Raw genomic sequence first — 19,670 nt, 5'->3', positions numbered from 1 at the left:
TGTATCAACGAACGAGGCTGTTCGGAGAATATTAAAACATTTTATATAAGCAAGATGGCATCGAGAATATTGATTGCAACATAGCACCCTACAAAAGGGGCGGCTCGCACATTTCCCCCGGGCCAGCTTGTCTCTCTCTGTCTGATATTATTGCAGTAGTGGCAATGTCTGTGTAGTTAGTAAAGAAACAGCCCTACATCTACACTATAGCTAAATAACGTACCAATATTTAATGACGTTTTGATTGAGGGAGATGGACAAGCAAGACTGACAGAGAGAGAAAGGTGGAAATGCATTATACCAGAGACAGGTAGGCTACAGATAGGGATTAGAGATGCAGGCAGAGCAGGATGATGAAATAGGTCTACAGCAAGAAAAGTCAACAATTGTTATTGTATTTCAAGCCAAAAACATATGTATTTTTGGGAAATGCTCTAAATAACAAGTTGTTCAGTTGTGTTTATTTTCATACTAATTAATACATGAAACCAAAATTGCTCTAGCCTACTGGGTAAATGAATGAAAATATCAATTAGGCCTACAGCTATCACAGCCTATATTCTTCTAGCAATAAAATAACTTTTGGTTTCAAATGGTCATCAAAAACGCTATCAGATTACAACAAAGCTTACAAGGCCGAGTTCAAAATGCTGACATCAAATTCAAATGAATCAGCTCACTGCCTTAACGGCTGACTGGCAAAGCAAACTGGCACGGTCTCTGGTTTCTGAAAGTGATACAAACGGACTGACTGGCAAAGGAACCTGCCACTGTGGTCAATCCGATGTCTGCATTGGCCGTGCAGCATTTAAACTGATATGGCCTCTGCAGAAGTCAGGGCATGCATACTGCGGAGCAAATCAAATCAAACTTTATTTGTCACATGCGCCGAATACAACAAGTGTAGACTTTACCATAAAATGCTTACTTACAAGCCCTTAACCAACAGTGCAGTGGTCCTAAAGCCAGCCAATAGTGTCATGCAAAACCTGTGTGTGAGTGAATGAGAGAGTTATCAGTCAAACTAGTTTAAAGCATTTCTGCTATTTTTTATTTTACAAGTCAGTTAAGAACAAATTCTTATTTTCAATGACAGCCTAGGAACAGTGGGTTAACTGCCTTGTTCAGGGGCAGAACAACAGATTTTTACCTTGTCAGCTCAGGGATTTGATCTTGCAACCTTTCGGTTACTGGTCCAACACTCTAACCACTAGGCTACCTGCCGCCCATGATAAGACAAGACATGAAATAAATGTTTTTACTAACGTATGATGGGGGTCCCTGGGTTGCCAGTTTACCTGGGAGGGGGTCCCTGGTCAAGAAAAGGTTGAAGACCCTTGATCTCAGCCTGTGTGTTTAATTTCCTTTCGGTTACTGGTCCAACGCTCTAACCACTAGGCTACGCTGCAACTGCCGCTTTGATAACTTTGTCTAGGAAAATGTACATATTTCATTCTGTATTTTAGGTATGCTTGATGATAATTCTGAACTGTCAATAAATGTGGTATATTTTGCCTTGGACTGTAATGGCATTTGATATAGCCGCACTCAATTACTTAATGACAAGGTTGAGATCTGTGTTCTAAAAGGAAATAAGAATGGATAGACAGACAGAATCCTTCATTTAAAAAAAATAAATACTTGCCCTTTTTAACTAGCAGTTGCTGGTAACCATATTCCAAGAAACTGCTTTTCTCCAAGAGGTGTTACAATCTTATATGTATGACATGAAGATCCAAACGAATCACAAACACATTCCATTTTCTTTTATTTAAAATTTGTATTTAAATATCCATATAAAAAGTGAAAGACTAGCATATGAAACATGAACAGAATTACTTGTTTCCTTGTGGTTTGTTATACATTGTAACATCTCACATATGGTGCATATTGTGACGACAAGGAATGGTTTACCTCCCATTTGAGACATTATTGGAGTACAAATGACTTGTATTTTCAACATAATGGCAGTTTTCAGTAGCATTGTTATACCATTAAAAACGGCAATAGGACACAACCCCCATGAATTACCTTATTGAATTAGACTCCGGTTTCCCAGACACAGATTAAAAGCCTAGTGCTTGGATTAAACACAAATCTCAAATGAGAATCTCCATTGAAATGTTGTTTTAGTTTAGGAAACCAGCCCCATATGTATTGCAAAGAAATACATTCCATCAAACCATTTGCAAAACCTCCTACATTTAGTTCAATAAAACCACAAAGCATACAAAAATCAGGGGTATTGTCACCCAAGGCACAACAATATGTTATAACAGTACTCAGGAGTCAAGACTAGTGCTGCAAAATTCTGTTAACTTTCAGAAAAATCCCAGGTTTTCCAGCAATCCCTGAATCCGACCAGTATTTCTGTGAAACCTGGGAATTTTGGTAAAGTTAGCAAAATGTTGCCACCCTGGTCAAGACCTTATAGATGAGTAAAGTCATACAACTCTGAAAGATATTGTACACAGATCTAAATGCAACACAGTGTAAAGTGTTTAAAAGTGTTAGAATGCCAGTTAAGGTTTGCTAGTACAGTACTAGACCGATATATTGTTATTGTAGTGGATTAAAAACATGTCTTTCTTCTGGGCATTAGAAAGTTACAAAATAAATAAATAGAGGTAAATATTACCTCGTTTGGAAAGGGAATCAAAATTCATTCCAACATTTGAAAAGGGAGAAAATGCTCCTCAAAATGAGAGAGGAACATTCATATAAAAAAAAAGAAAAAAAAGAAACAAATTAAAAAAATTAAAATAAAATTATTCCTCATATTCATCTCTGTACATGAGACCCACATAGATATACATTAGCCTAGGCATAAACCGGGCTGCATTCAGGGTAGGCAAACGTGGAACGTTTCAGATAGAAATGCTATGACTAGTGCTGATGTGGTGATTCCTTATTCTACAAATCAGAGAGGCATGTTTTTTCGACATAATATATTTTTATCTGAATGTTCCACAATGTTGTGCTCTGCCAAAACACGGCCCACGTTCTACTATGGGACTGGTAACAAAGAAGGTCCAAAATTGTACACCACATCTGTTGGCAGGCATTAGTGAAGCTCTGAAGTGCTGTGGTATTGTAAAGGGCTGGGGTGTATTCATTAGTGTAAAGTGTAGCGAACCGTAGCAATTTCTATTGGACAAATTCAGGTAGGTCCCTCCCATTTCATCCCGTTTGCTTCCAATTGGTTCCTATGAATACATCCCTGGAACAATAGAGCTGTGGGAGGGTCTGAAACTCTAATAGGGTTTGGCTACGTTCCAATTCACTTCCAGATTGGCCACCTCTCCTTGTCTCCTTTAATTTGCCAAGGAAAGAAAGCCACTTCAAGCCACTGCAGTGTCCCAACACCCTTCGATGGCGTCCTTTCCTTGGCTTTTTCACCTTATGACTTTGACTGATAGGTGAAATAGGCGTTGAATAGGATTTGAGCACAGCACACGGACAAATCAAACTCTTTATGACCAAAGGTGATAAAGGAAAGGAGATAAGAAGATGAGGAAAGGAAGTGGCTTCAGAGTGTTGGGACACAGCCTGAGTTGATGACAGAGTAGTGCTGGGCTGGGCTCCAGCAGTGGTTTGTGGGCTCTCCTGTGTCCCTCACAGCGTCTCAGTCAGTTTGATGGTCACAGCTTTTACCTCAGAGTACTCTGCCAATGCATATTCACCCCTGAGGAATCAAAATACAAAGGTTAATAAATACAAATTAATTTGTATTGTTCTAATCATTCACATTGTGTTAAAAATGTGCAAAAGTGTAAAGTTAGGGTAAACAAACTAGTAAACCCTTTCATAACACATAGTGTTGAAGAGAAGTGACTCTTACAGCTCTCGTCCATTGCCTGACATTTTGTATCCTCCAAATGGTGCCTGGGCATGGAGGGCATTATAGCAGTTTACCCTGAGAGAGAGAGAGAGAGAGGCAGAGAGAGAGAGACAGTGAGAAAGAGAAAGAGCGCACGAGAGAGAGACACAGACAGAGAGAGAGAGAGAGAGAGAGAGAGGAGAACAAGCAGAGTAATGTATTTGTTTTCAGTTCCATCCCAGAATTCACCAGAGAAGCGATAGCATGTCATACCCATCCAGTGTCATAACCTTAATTTGTACAATCCTAATGCAGCCCAAACCTCATGTTCTGATGGTCCTACCCTCCTGCCATAACGTAACATAAACGTTCAGCCTGAGGTCTATGATCACTCAGGAAACCCTGTTGGTTTAAGGACAGTACAGATTACAGTGCAGATCTCTTCATTCTTCTCTCCCACTCCTTGTCCTCCTTTCACTGCCACACAGAGGAGCTTCGTCTGGGATGCCTACCTATCTACCTGGCTCTATCTTGTGGCCACAAGGTGCAGCTACAGCTGTGTTCTCACATGAAGAGGTATAAGTAGGGGATACGGAGTCAGAGTGAATAGGGAGTACAGTGGTAAAATGCTAATAGAAGTTGTACTGTACAAAGTAGTAGTTAGCAGCACATGGAGTAAATTAATAATAAAGTAGTAATGGTACTTGTACTAGTAAGTAAGGAGTAGTGGTTGGCTTTGGGCCAATGGTAACACTAGTAATAGTAGTGGTAGCAGAAATATTATTATTACTATTAGTATTAATATTATTATTAGTAGTAGTAGTAGTGGTAGTAGTAGTGAGCCTTATTTCAACTAGTCTCTGCAGGAAAGAGGACTAACCATAGAGAATGATAGAGGACTCTAGTGGCCTAAAGGCTGTATTAGCATGGGAAGCGCCATTGAGGGCTTCCACCATTTTAATGTAGTCAACTGGTTGGGACTTCCAACTTCATTGGCTGATCCCTCCTGGTGACCCCGTTGGAGTCATGTCCAACTGGGTCATCAGCCAATCAGGAAGAACCAAATGGACTACTTTAAAATGAAGATAGCCTCAATGGCGCTGCCCATGCTGTCACAGACGCTATAATGGGACAGATACAGAGATGAGTGCTCTATCTATCTCTATGGGACTAACCTACAGTATTTATAGGAACTTGTCAGGCATTGCTAATCAATCACTAGCATCCAGTTCTCATCCTTACACTATTTTGGATATTAGTACTAGTATTGAATGGTTAGGATGGGAATAGTAGTAGCTAATAGTTGTTGCTGTAGTCATATGTAGTGATACTACCATGGTACCATTGTTCAGGAGTTAACAGTAACCTACCAGACGGTGCCAGTCTCCAGGGTGGCAGACACAGAGAGAGCCCGGTCCAGATTGCGTGTGAATACGGCAGAAGCCAAGCCATACTCCGTACTGTTGGCTCTCTCTATGGCCTCCTGCTGGCTCTTGAAGCGGAATATACACTGGACCGGGCCGAAGATCTGGATGGGGTCATGGAGAAGATTACACGCCCTGTTGAAATGCATCTTTCCTACCGCCCTCCTTTGAAGAAATCCCTGATGTGACATGGCTGGTAATTGGTAATTGCTTACACCTATCAGTTTGTTGGATCAGTGATTACCTCAAGGAGGAGAGACAGGTATGTTTGTTATGTATTCAAACAGGCCATGGTCAGCAGGACAAGGATAAAGCAAAGCCTCACAGGCCACAGATGTCAGTTCAACGCCCAATTTGGATTGACTTGGATTTGATGAATAATGTGAAGAAAATGTTTTATAAAAAAATGCAATGACTTCACTGTTGAACCCTGTCAATGTTGTGTTGTGTCCAAATAAATGTCTGTAAGATCAATCAGTACCAATCAGAATAGCCTTGGGTCATATTAATAATAATAAAAAAACAAGCGTTTGTTATTTGACAGGTTCAGGTTCCTCCCTGTGTCAGTCCATTTTCTTCCGTTTGGTGTCTAGTGAATACAATCCATAGAGATATGTAGAGGACGTAACATTGCATCTGCCATATTATGGCGTCTGTGGGGGCATGGGTAGTGCCATTGAGGCCATCTCCATTTTTAAGTAGTACATTTTCTTCCTCTACTAATTTGATGAGTTGGTAAACAAACTAAAAGGCTGCATACTTCAAATCAAATCAAACTTTGTCACATGCGCTGAATACAACAAGTGTAGACCTTACCGTGAAATGCTTACTTACAAGCCCTCAACCAACAGCGCAGTTCAAGAATAGTTAAGAAAATATTTACCAAATAGACTAAAGTAAAAAATAATAATAAAAAGTAACACAATAAGAATAACAATGAGGCTATAAATAGCACAATTGGTTGGGAGAATGTAAAACGTCAGCGCCATCTTTTCACCTGCAGTGTGTTGTTTGAACAGGTATAAAGCCAAGGTTGGCAATTTACTGCCACCGATAGTAATGGAATGTTTGTTCACGATTATAATTCATTTACTGATCCCTCCTGATGACCTGGATGGAATTATGTGATCATTCCTTAACCCATAGGAAGTCCCCCCTAATTGACTACTTAAAAATGGTGAAAGTCCTCAATGGCGCTGCCCATGCTAAAATGGCTTTTGGCCACTAGAGTCCTATCTATTTCTATGATATGATCCTGCTTTACCATGACCATAGACTTGGATAGACAGCTCTAATACCACAAAGCCAGTTTTAGCATGGGCAGATCCATTGAGCACTTTTACCATTTTAAAGTAGTCAACTGGATGGACCTTTCTATGGGTTAAGGAAGGATCGCAGAATTCTATTCAGGTCAGCAGGAGGGATCAGCCAATGAATGGCAGGTGGCATTAAATCACCAACCTTGGCTTTATGCCTGTTTAGAAAACACACTCCAGGTGGCAGTACACACTTTCAGTTTGTCTACCGACTCATAGAAGAAGAACATGAATAAATTGACTACTTTCGATTGGAGAAAGATCTACATGGCACTGGCCATGCTGTCACAGAAGCCATTATGCCACAGATGTAAAGAAGCGCCCTCCATCCATCTCCATGACTATGACCTTGTTTGAACCATAGATATACCATTGTCTGAACCTGCACTTCAACCACACCACCAGAAGATGGCAGTGGTATACAACAAAACTGCCTGGAGCGGTGGTGGCGTTCTCATTTTTATGAATGAAATCACTGTAAAGCCAACATCAGAAACCCCTAGCTCTGGGTAGAAGTTCCCCGTAGACACAGATCACAGATCTAGGATCAGCTTTCCTTCCTCCAATCACAGAACAAAGACACAGTAGGCGGCCATTACGATGCAGAAAAAGTTCAGTTTCCTATTTACAGGTATTATATACAGAGAACAGAATGATCTGCCTGTGGTATATTTAAGCAATAAGGCCAGAGGGAGTGTGGTATATATACCACGGCTAAGGGCTGTTCTTACACACGATGCAACGCGGAGTGCCTGGATACAGCCCTTAGTTGTGGTATATTGGCCATATACCACAAACCCCCGAGGTGCCTTATTGCTACTATAAACTGGTTAACAATGTAATCAGAGCAGTAAAAATAAATATTTTGTCATACCTGTGGTATACGGTCTGATATACAGTACCACGGCTGACAATCAGCATTCAGGACTCGAACCACCCAGTTTATAATGAATATCAGGACAGGTTTCGACTGTTAGAGTCTTCTTCAGGCAGCGTTGTGGTGGACGGATGTATCATCCCCAATCCTAACCTTAACCATCTGATAAGAAAATCACAAAACTGACCATAGATCAGCATTTGGATCTCTCACCTCTTCCTTGGCGATGCGCATATGGTCCTTGACATGGGAGAATACGGTGGGCTGGATGTAGAGGCCTGTGTCATCCATGGCCACGCCCCCACACTCCAGTTTGGCTCCCTCCTTCTTCCCGCTGTCAATCAACTCCAGTATCTTATCAAACTGCTTCTGGTCAATCTGGAGGAACAGGGGAAGATATGAGAGGAGGGAGGGAGGGAGGGAGGGAGGGAGGGAGGGAGGGAGGGAGGGAGGGAGGGGGGGGAGGGAGGGAGGGAGGGAGGGGAGAGCGAGTGAGATGAAGGGAGGAGAGGAGAGCGGGAGGGAGGAGAGTGGGAGGGAGAGAGAGAGGAGATGAGAGAGGGAGGGAGGGAGGGAGAGAGAGAGAGAGATGAGGGAGGGAGTTGGAGGCAGGCAGGGTGATGTCATTACACAAAAGGTAAAGTAATGGCTATAAAGGGAGTATTCGTTTACACACATCCAAAGCTGGCACAGGAGCAAAAGAAAGAAAGAACAGCTAGAAAAATAATGGGAGGTTTTCTGCTCCCACCACAAGAGATCTTTAGTGAACTTATACTGATAGCCTACATGGATAGCCAACGGCGTAATGGAAACTACGTTTCTGTCAGAAAAGCCCTGAAGGACACGTTCTGTAACTGTCCCACATCTTCTCATGCTGTCAGCTGTAGACTAAAAGTAAAGGACTGAATCCTAATTTGTTGCCAGCACGGTTAACTTGAGATAATATTTGATTGACTTCACTGCATGACTTACATGAATATCTGAGTTAAGCACACAGCTCTCAAGTTACAGATGTAGGATCTTCATTTGATCACTTTTTTGTTACTGAGAATTTTCGTGCACCGCAGGAAATGCAAACCTTTGGAGTTTTTAAAAGGATTCTAAAGTTTGTAATTTCCACTTAGAAATGTCAGACTTGATTTGCCCTAACGAAAAATGTATCAATCCCCTACAAAAATATCCATTAACCAAATCCACATAATAATTCACATTTCCTGTTGCTGCAGAAAAACTGGCTCAAATGAAGATCCTACATCTGTAGGATTTGTTCAAAAGTTGGGAACTGATCTAATCGTGAATAATTGCCAAAGACTCCAACCACCTAAGCCATAGACTGTTCACTCTGCTACCATCCGGCAAACGAGACCCGAGCATCAGCTCTCGGACCAACAGGCTCCAAGGCAGCTTCTACCCCAAAACCAAAACACTGCTGAAAAGTTAAACTGCTAAATAGTCAACTAACGGTTCCCAAACTATCTGCACTGACTCTGTCTTTCACTGACCCTATGCACACTCACTAGACTATTTATACACACACACACCACATACACGCTCACTACACTATATACACACACCGTATAAACACTCACTAGACTATATACACACACCGTATACACACTCACTAGACTATATATACACACACACCGTATACACACTCACTAGACTATATATACACACACACACCACATACACACTCACTAGACTATATAAACACACACACACCACATACACACTCACTAGACTATATATACACACACACACCGTACACACACTCACTAGACTATATACACACACCGTATAAACACTCACTAGACTATATATACACTAGACTATATATACACACACCGTATACACACTCACTAGACTATATATACACACACACCGTAAACACACTCACTAGACTATATATACACACACACCGTATACACACTCACTAGACTATATATACACACACACACCGTACACACACTCACTAGACTATATATACACACACACACCGTACACACACTCACTAGACTATATATACACACCGTATACACACTCACTAGACTATATATACACACCGTATACACACTCACTAGACTATATATGCACACCGTATGCACACTCACTAGACTATATACACACACCGTATACACACTCACTAGACTATATATACACACCGTATACACACTCACTAGACTATATACACACACACCGTATGCACACTCACTAGACTATATATACACACTGTATACACACTCACTAGACTATATATACACACCGTATAAACACTCACTAGACTATATATACACACCGTATACACACTCACTAGACTACATACACACACCGTATACACACTCACTAGACTATATACACACACCGTATACACACTCACTAGACTATATACACACACCGTATACACACTCAAAAGACTATATACACACACACTAGACTATATATACAAACTCACTAGACTATATATACACACCGTATACACACTCACAACACTATATATACACACTCACTAGACTATATATACACACCACATACACACTCACTAGACTATATACACACACCGTATACACACTCACTAGACTATATACACACACCGTATACACACTCATTAGACTATATATACACACCGTATACACACTCACTAGACTATATATACACACTCACTAGACTATATATACACACCACATACACACTCACTAGACTATATATACACACCGTATACACACTCACTAGACTATATATACACACCGTATACACACTCACTAGACTATATATACACACTCACTAGACTATATATACACACACCGTATACACGCTCACTAGACTATATACACACACCGTATACACACTCACTAGACTATATACACACACCGTATACACACTCACTACACTATATATACACACCGTATACACACTCACTACACTATATACACACACCGTATTCACACTCACTAGACTATATACTCACACCGTATACACACTCACTACACTATATACACACACCGTATTCACACTCACTAGACTATATACACACACCGTATACACACTCACTAGACTATATACACACACCACATACACACTCACTAAACTATATACACACACCGTATACACACTCACTAGACTATATATACACACACTAGACTATATATACACACTCACTAGACTATATATACACACCATATACACACTCACTAGACTATATATACACACTCACTAGACTATATATACACACACCATATACACACTCACTAGACTATATATACACACCGTATACACACTCACTAGACTATATATACACACCGTATACACACTCACTAGACTATATATACACACAGTATACACACTCACTACACTATATACACACACCGTATTCACACTCACTAGACTATATACACACACACTAGACTATATACACACACCACATACACACTAACTAGACTATATACACACACCGTATACACACTCACTAGACTATATATACACACACTGTATAGACACTCACTAGACTATATATACGCACTCACTAGACTATATATACACACACCGTATACACACTCACTAGACTATATATACACACCGTATACACACTCACTGGACTATATACACACACCGTATACACACTCACTAGACTATATATACACACACCGTATACACACTCACTAGACTATATACACACACCGTAAACACACTCACTAGACTATATACACACACCGTATACACACTCACTAGACTATATATACACACACTAGACTATATATACAAACTCACTAGACTATATATACACACCGTATACACACTCACTAGACTATATATACACACACCGTATACACACTCACTAGACTATATATACACACCACATACACACTCACTACACTATATACACACACCGTATACACACTCATTAGACTATATATACACACCGTATACACACTCATTAGACTATATATACACACCGTATACACACTCACTAGACTATATATACACATTCACTAGACTATATATACACACACCGTATACACACTCACTAGACTATATACACACACCGTATACACACTCACTAGACTATATACACACACCGTATACACACTCACTAGACTATGTATACACACCGTATACACACTCACTACACTATATACACACACCGTATTCACACTCACTACACTATATACACACACCGTATACACACTCACTAGACTATATACACACACCACATACACACTCACTAGACTATATACACACACCGTATACACACTCACTAGACTATATATACACACACTGTATACACACTCACTAGACTATATATACACACTCACTAGACTATATATACACACACCGTATACACACTCAATAGACTATATATACACACCGTATACACACTCACAAGACTATATATACACACACTGTATAGACACTCACTAGACTATATATACACACTCACTGGACTATATACACACACCGTATACACACTCACTAGACTATATACACACACCGTATACACACTCATTAGACTATATATACACACCGTATACACACTCACTAGACTATATATACACACCGTATACACACTCACTAGACTATATGTACACACCGTATACACACTCACTAGACTATATATACACACCGTATACACACTCACTACACTATATACACACACAACGTATGCACACTCACTAGACTATATATACACACACACCGTATACACACTCACTAGACTATATATACACACACACACCACATACACACTCACTAGACTATATAAACACACACACACCACATACACACTCACTAGACTATATACACACACCGTATAAACACTCACTAGACTATATATACACTAGACTATATATACACACACCGTATACACACTCACTAGACTATATATACACACCCACCGTAAACACACTCACTAGACTATATATACACACACACCGTATACACACTCACTAGACTATATATACACACACACACCGTACACACACTCACTAGACTATATATACACACACACACCGTACACACACTCACTAGACTATATATACACACCGTATACACACTCACTAGACTATATATACACACCGTATACACACTCACTAGACTATATATGCACACCGTATGCACACTCACTAGACTATATACACACACCGTATACACACTCACTAGACTATATATACACACCGTATACACACTCACTAGACTATATACACACACGCCGTATGCACACTCACTAGACTATATATACACACTGTATACACACTCACTAGACTATATATACACACCGTATAAACACTCACTAGACTATATATACACACCGTATACACACTCACTAGACTACATACACACACCGTATACACACTCACTAGACTATATACACACACCGTATACACACTCACTAGACTATATACACACACCGTATACACACTCACTAGACTATATACACACACACTAGACTATATATACAAACTCACTAGACTATATATACACAACGTATACACACTCACAACACTATATATACACACTCACTAGACTATATATACACACCACATACACACTCACTAGACTATATACACACACCGTATACACACTCACTAGACTATATACACACACCGTATACACACTCATTAGACTATATATACACACCGTATACACACTCACTAGACTATATATACACACTCACTAGACTATATATACACACCACATACACACTCACTAGACTATATATACACACCGTATACACACTCACTAGACTATATATACACACCGTATACACACTCACTAGACTATATATACACACTCACTAGACTATATATACACACACCGTATACACGCTCACTAGACTATATACACACACCGTATACACACTCACTAGACTATATACACACACCGTATACACACTCACTACACTATATATACACACCGTATACACACTCACTACACTATATACACACACCGTATTCACACTCACTAGACTATATACTCACACCGTATACACACTCACTACACTATATACACACACCGTATTCACACTCACTAGACTATATACACACACCGTATACACACTCACTAGACTATATACACACACCACATACACACTCACTAAACTATATACACACACCGTATACACACTCACTAGACTATATATACACACACTAGACTATATATACACACTCACTAGACTATATATACACACCATATACACACTCACTAGACTATATATACACACTCACTAGACTATATATACACACACCATATACACACTCACTAGACTATATATACACACCGTATACACACTCACTAGACTATATATACACACCGTATACACACTCACTAGACTATATATACACACAGTATACACACTCACTACACTATATACACACACCGTATTCACACTCACTAGACTATATACACACACACTAGACTATATACACACACCACATACACACTAACTAGACTATATACACACACCGTTTACACACTCACTAGACTATATATACACACACTGTATAGACACTCACTAGACTATATATACGCACTCACTAGACTATATATACACACACCGTATACACACTCACTAGACTATATATACACACCGTATACACACTCACTGGACTATATACACACACCGTATACACACTCACTAGACTATATATACACACACCGTATACACACTCACTAGACTATATACACACACCGTAAACACACTCACTAGACTATATACACACACCGTATACACACTCACTAGACTATATATACACACACTAGACTATATATACAAACTCACTAGACTATATATACACACCGTATACACACTCACTAGACTATATATACACACACCGTATACACACTCACTAGACTATATATACACACCACATACACACTCACTACACTATATACACACACCGTATACACACTCATTAGACTATATATACACACCGTATACACACTCATTAGACTATATATACACACCGTATACACACTCACTAGACTATATATACACATTCACTAGACTATATATACACACACCGTATACACACTCACTAGACTATATACACACACCGTATACACACTCACTAGACTATATACACACACCGTATACACACTCACTAGACTATGTATACACACCGTATACACACTCACTACACTATATACACACACCGTATTCACACTCACTACACTATATACACACACCGTATACACACTCACTAGACTATATACACACACCACATACACACTCACTAGACTATATACACACACCGTATACACACTCACTAGACTATATATACACACACTGTATACACACTCACTAGACTATATATACACACTCACTAGACTATATATACACACACCGTATACACACTCAATAGACTATATATACACACCGTATACACACTCACAAGACTATATATACACACACTGTATAGACACTCACTAGACTATATATACACACTCACTGGACTATATACACACACCGTATACACACTCACTAGACTATATACACACACCGTATACACACTCATTAGACTATATATACACACCGTATACACACTCACTAGACTATATATACACACCGTATACACACTCACTAGACTATATATACACACCGTATACACACTCACTAGACTATATATACACACCGTATACACACTCACTACACTATATACACACACAACGTATGCACACTCACTAGACTATATATACACACTCACTAGACTATGTATACACACACCGTATACACGCTCACTAGACTATATACACACACCGTATACACACTCACTAGACTATATACACACACCGTATACACACTCACTACACTATATATACACACCGTATACACACTCACTACACTATATACACACACCGTATTCACACTCACTAGACTATATACTCACACCGTATACACACTCACTACACTATATACACACACCGTATTCACACTCACTAGACTATATACACACACCGTATACACACTCACTAGACTATATACACACACCACATACACACTCACTAAACTATATACACACACCGTATACACACTCACTAGACTATATATACACACACTAGACTATATATACACACTCACTAGACTATATATACACACCATATACACACTCACTAGACAATATATACACACTCACTAGACTATATATACACACACCATATACACACTCACTAGACTATATATACACACCGTATACACACTCACTAGACTATATATACACACCGTATACACACTCACTAGACTATATATACACACAGTATACACACTCACTACACTATATACACACACCGTATTCACACTCACTAGACTATATACACACACACTAGACTATATACACACACCACATACACACTAACTAGACTATATACACACACCGTATACACACTCACTAGACTATATATACACACACTGTATAGACACTCACTAGACTATATATACGCACTCACTAGACTATATATACACACACCGTATACACACTCACTAGACTATATATACACACCGTATACACACTCACTGGACTATATACACACACCGTATACACACTCACTAGACTATATATACACACACCGTATACACACTCACTAGACTATATACACACACCGTAAACACACTCACTAGACTATATACACACACCGTGTACACACTCACTAGACTATATATACACACACTAGACTATATATACAAACTCACTAGACTATATATACACACCGTATACACACTCACTAGACTATATATACACACACCGTATACACACTCACTAGACTATATATACACACCACATACACACTCACTACACTATATACACACACCGTATACACACTCATTAGACTATATATACACACCGTATACACACTCATTAGACTATATATACACACCGTATACACACTCACTAGACTATATATACACATTCACTAGACTATATATACACACACCGTATACACACTCACTAGACTATATACACACACCGTATACACACTCACTAGACTATATACACACACCGTATACACACTCACTAGACTATGTATACACACCGTATACACACTCACTACACTATATACACACACCGTATTCACACTCACTACACTATATACACACACCGTATACACACTCACTAGACTATATACACACACCACATACACACTCACTAGACTATATACACACACCGTATACACACTCACTAGACTATATATACACACACTGTATACACACTCACTAGACTATATATACACACTCACTAGACTATATATACACACACCGTATACACACTCAATAGACTATATATACACACCGTATACACACTCACAAGACTATATATACACACACTGTATAGACACTCACTAGACTATATATACACACTCACTGGACTATATACACACACCGTATACACACTCACTAGACTATATACACACACCGTATACACACTCATTAGACTATATATACACACCGTATACACACTCACTAGACTATATATACACACCGTATACACACTCACTAGACTATATATACACACCGTATACACACTCACTAGACTATATATACACACCGTATACACACTCACTACACTATATACACACACAACGTATGCACACTCACTAGACTATATATACACACACACCGTATACACACTCACTAGACTATATATACACACACACACCACATACACACTCACTAGACTATATAAACACACACACACCACATACACACTCACTAGACTATATATACACACACACACCGTACACACACTCACTAGACTATATACACACACCGTATAAACACTCACTAGACTATATATACACTAGACTATATATACACACACCGTATACACACTCACTAGACTATATATACACACACACCGTAAACACACTCACTAGACTATATATACACACACACCGTATACACACTCACTAGACTATATATACACACACACACCGTACACACACTCACTAGACTATATATACACACACACACCGTACACACACTCACTAGACTATATATACACACCGTATACACACTCACTAGACTATATATACACACCGTATACACACTCACTAGACTATATATGCACACCGTATGCACACTCACTAGACTATATACACACACCGTATACACACTCACTAGACTATATATACACACCGTATACACACTCACTAGACTATATACACACACACCGTATGCACACTCACTAGACTACATATACACACACCGTATACACACTCACTAGACTATATATACACACCGTATAAACACTCACTAGACTATATATACACACCGTATACACACTCACTAGACTATATACACACACCGTATACACACTCACTAGACTATATACACACACCGTATACACACTCACTAGACTATATACACACACCGTATACACACTCACTAGACTATATACACACACACTAGACTATATATACAAACTCACTAGACTATATATACACACCGTATACACACTCACAACTCTATATATACACACTCACTAGACTATATATACACACCACATACACACTCACTAGACTATATACACACACCGTATACACACTCACTAGACTATATACACACACCGTATACACACTCATTAGACTATATATACACACCGTATACACACTCACTAGACTATATATACACACTCACTAGACTATATATACACACCACATACACACTCACTAGACTATATATACACACCGTATACACACTCACTAGACTATATATACACACCGTATACACACTCACTAGACTATATATACACACTTTCTAGACTATATATACACACACCGTATACACGCTCACTAGACTATATACACACACCGTATACACACTCACTAGACTATATACACACACCGTATACACACTCACTACACTATATATACACACCGTATACACACTCACTACACTATATACACACACTGTATTCACACTCACTAGACTATATACTCACACCGTATACACACTCACTACACTATATACACACACCGTATTCACACTCACTAGACTATATACACACACCGTATACACACTCACTAGACTATATACACACACCACATACACACTCACTAAACTATATACACACACCGTATACACACTCACTAGACTATATATACACACACTAGACTATATATACACACTCACTAGACTATATATACACACCATATACACACTCACTAGACTATATATACACACTCACTAGACTATATATACACACACCATATACACACTCACTAGACTATATATACACACCGTATACACACTCACTAGACTATATATACACACCGTATACACACTCACTAGACTATATATACACACAGTATACACACTCACTACACTATATACACACACCGTATTCACACTCACTAGACTATATACACACACACTAGACTATATACACACACCACATACACACTAACTAGACTATATACACACACCGTATACACACTCACTAGACTATATATACACACACTGTATAGACACTCACTAGACTATATATACGCACTCACTAGACTATATATACACACACCGTATACACACTCACGAGACTATATATACACACCGTATACACACTCACTAGACTATATATACACACACCGTATACACACTCACTAGACTATATACACACACCGTAAACACACTCACTAGACTATATACACACACCGTATACACACTCACTAGACTATATATACACACACTAGACTATATATACAAACTCACTAGACTATATATACACACCGTATACACACTCACTAGACTATATATACACACACCGTATACACACTCACTAGACTATATATACACACCACATACACACTCACTACACTATATACACACACTGTATACACACTCATTAGACTATATATACACACCGTATACACACTCATTAGACTATATATACACACCGTATACACACTCACTAGACTATATATACACATTCACTAGACTATATATACACACACCGTATACACACTCACTAGACTATATACACACACCGTATACACACTCACTAGACTATATACACACACCGTATACACACTCACTAGACTATGTATACACACCGTATACACACTCACTACACTATATACACACCGTATTCACACTCACTACACTATATACACACACCGTATACACACTCACTAGACTATATACACACACCACATACACACTCACTAGACTATATACACACACCGTATACACACTCACTAGACTATATATACACACACTGTATACACACTCACTAGACTATATATACACA

The 19,670-nt window shown here is 39.0% G+C and overlaps 1 protein-coding gene across 1 annotated transcript in view; it reads right to left on the bottom strand.

The window, feature by feature from the left end:
* Positions 1-1,751: 1,751 nt before the first annotated feature.
* The window catches only part of aldh1a3 (aldehyde dehydrogenase 1 family, member A3), a 56,868-nt gene continuing 38,949 nt past the window's right edge, over positions 1,752-19,670 (bottom strand). Inside the window, exons 10-13 of the mRNA XM_045708827.2 lie at positions 7,651-7,815; positions 5,191-5,348; positions 3,842-3,916; positions 1,752-3,685 (exon numbers count right to left, since the gene is read on the bottom strand). Of these exons, the coding sequence (XP_045564783.2) occupies positions 3,616-3,685; positions 3,842-3,916; positions 5,191-5,348; positions 7,651-7,815 (468 nt within the window). The 3' untranslated portion in view covers positions 1,752-3,615. The remainder of the gene's footprint in view (positions 3,686-3,841; positions 3,917-5,190; positions 5,349-7,650; positions 7,816-19,670) is intronic.

The sequence above is a fragment of the Salmo salar genome, chromosome 26 (assembly GCF_965601325.2).
Source record: "Salmo salar chromosome 26, fSalSal1, whole genome shotgun sequence".
Taxonomy (NCBI): Eukaryota; Metazoa; Chordata; class Actinopteri; order Salmoniformes; family Salmonidae; genus Salmo; species Salmo salar.
Note: the sequence above shows the minus strand (reverse complement) of the source record. Positions and strands in the feature narration are given on the sequence as shown.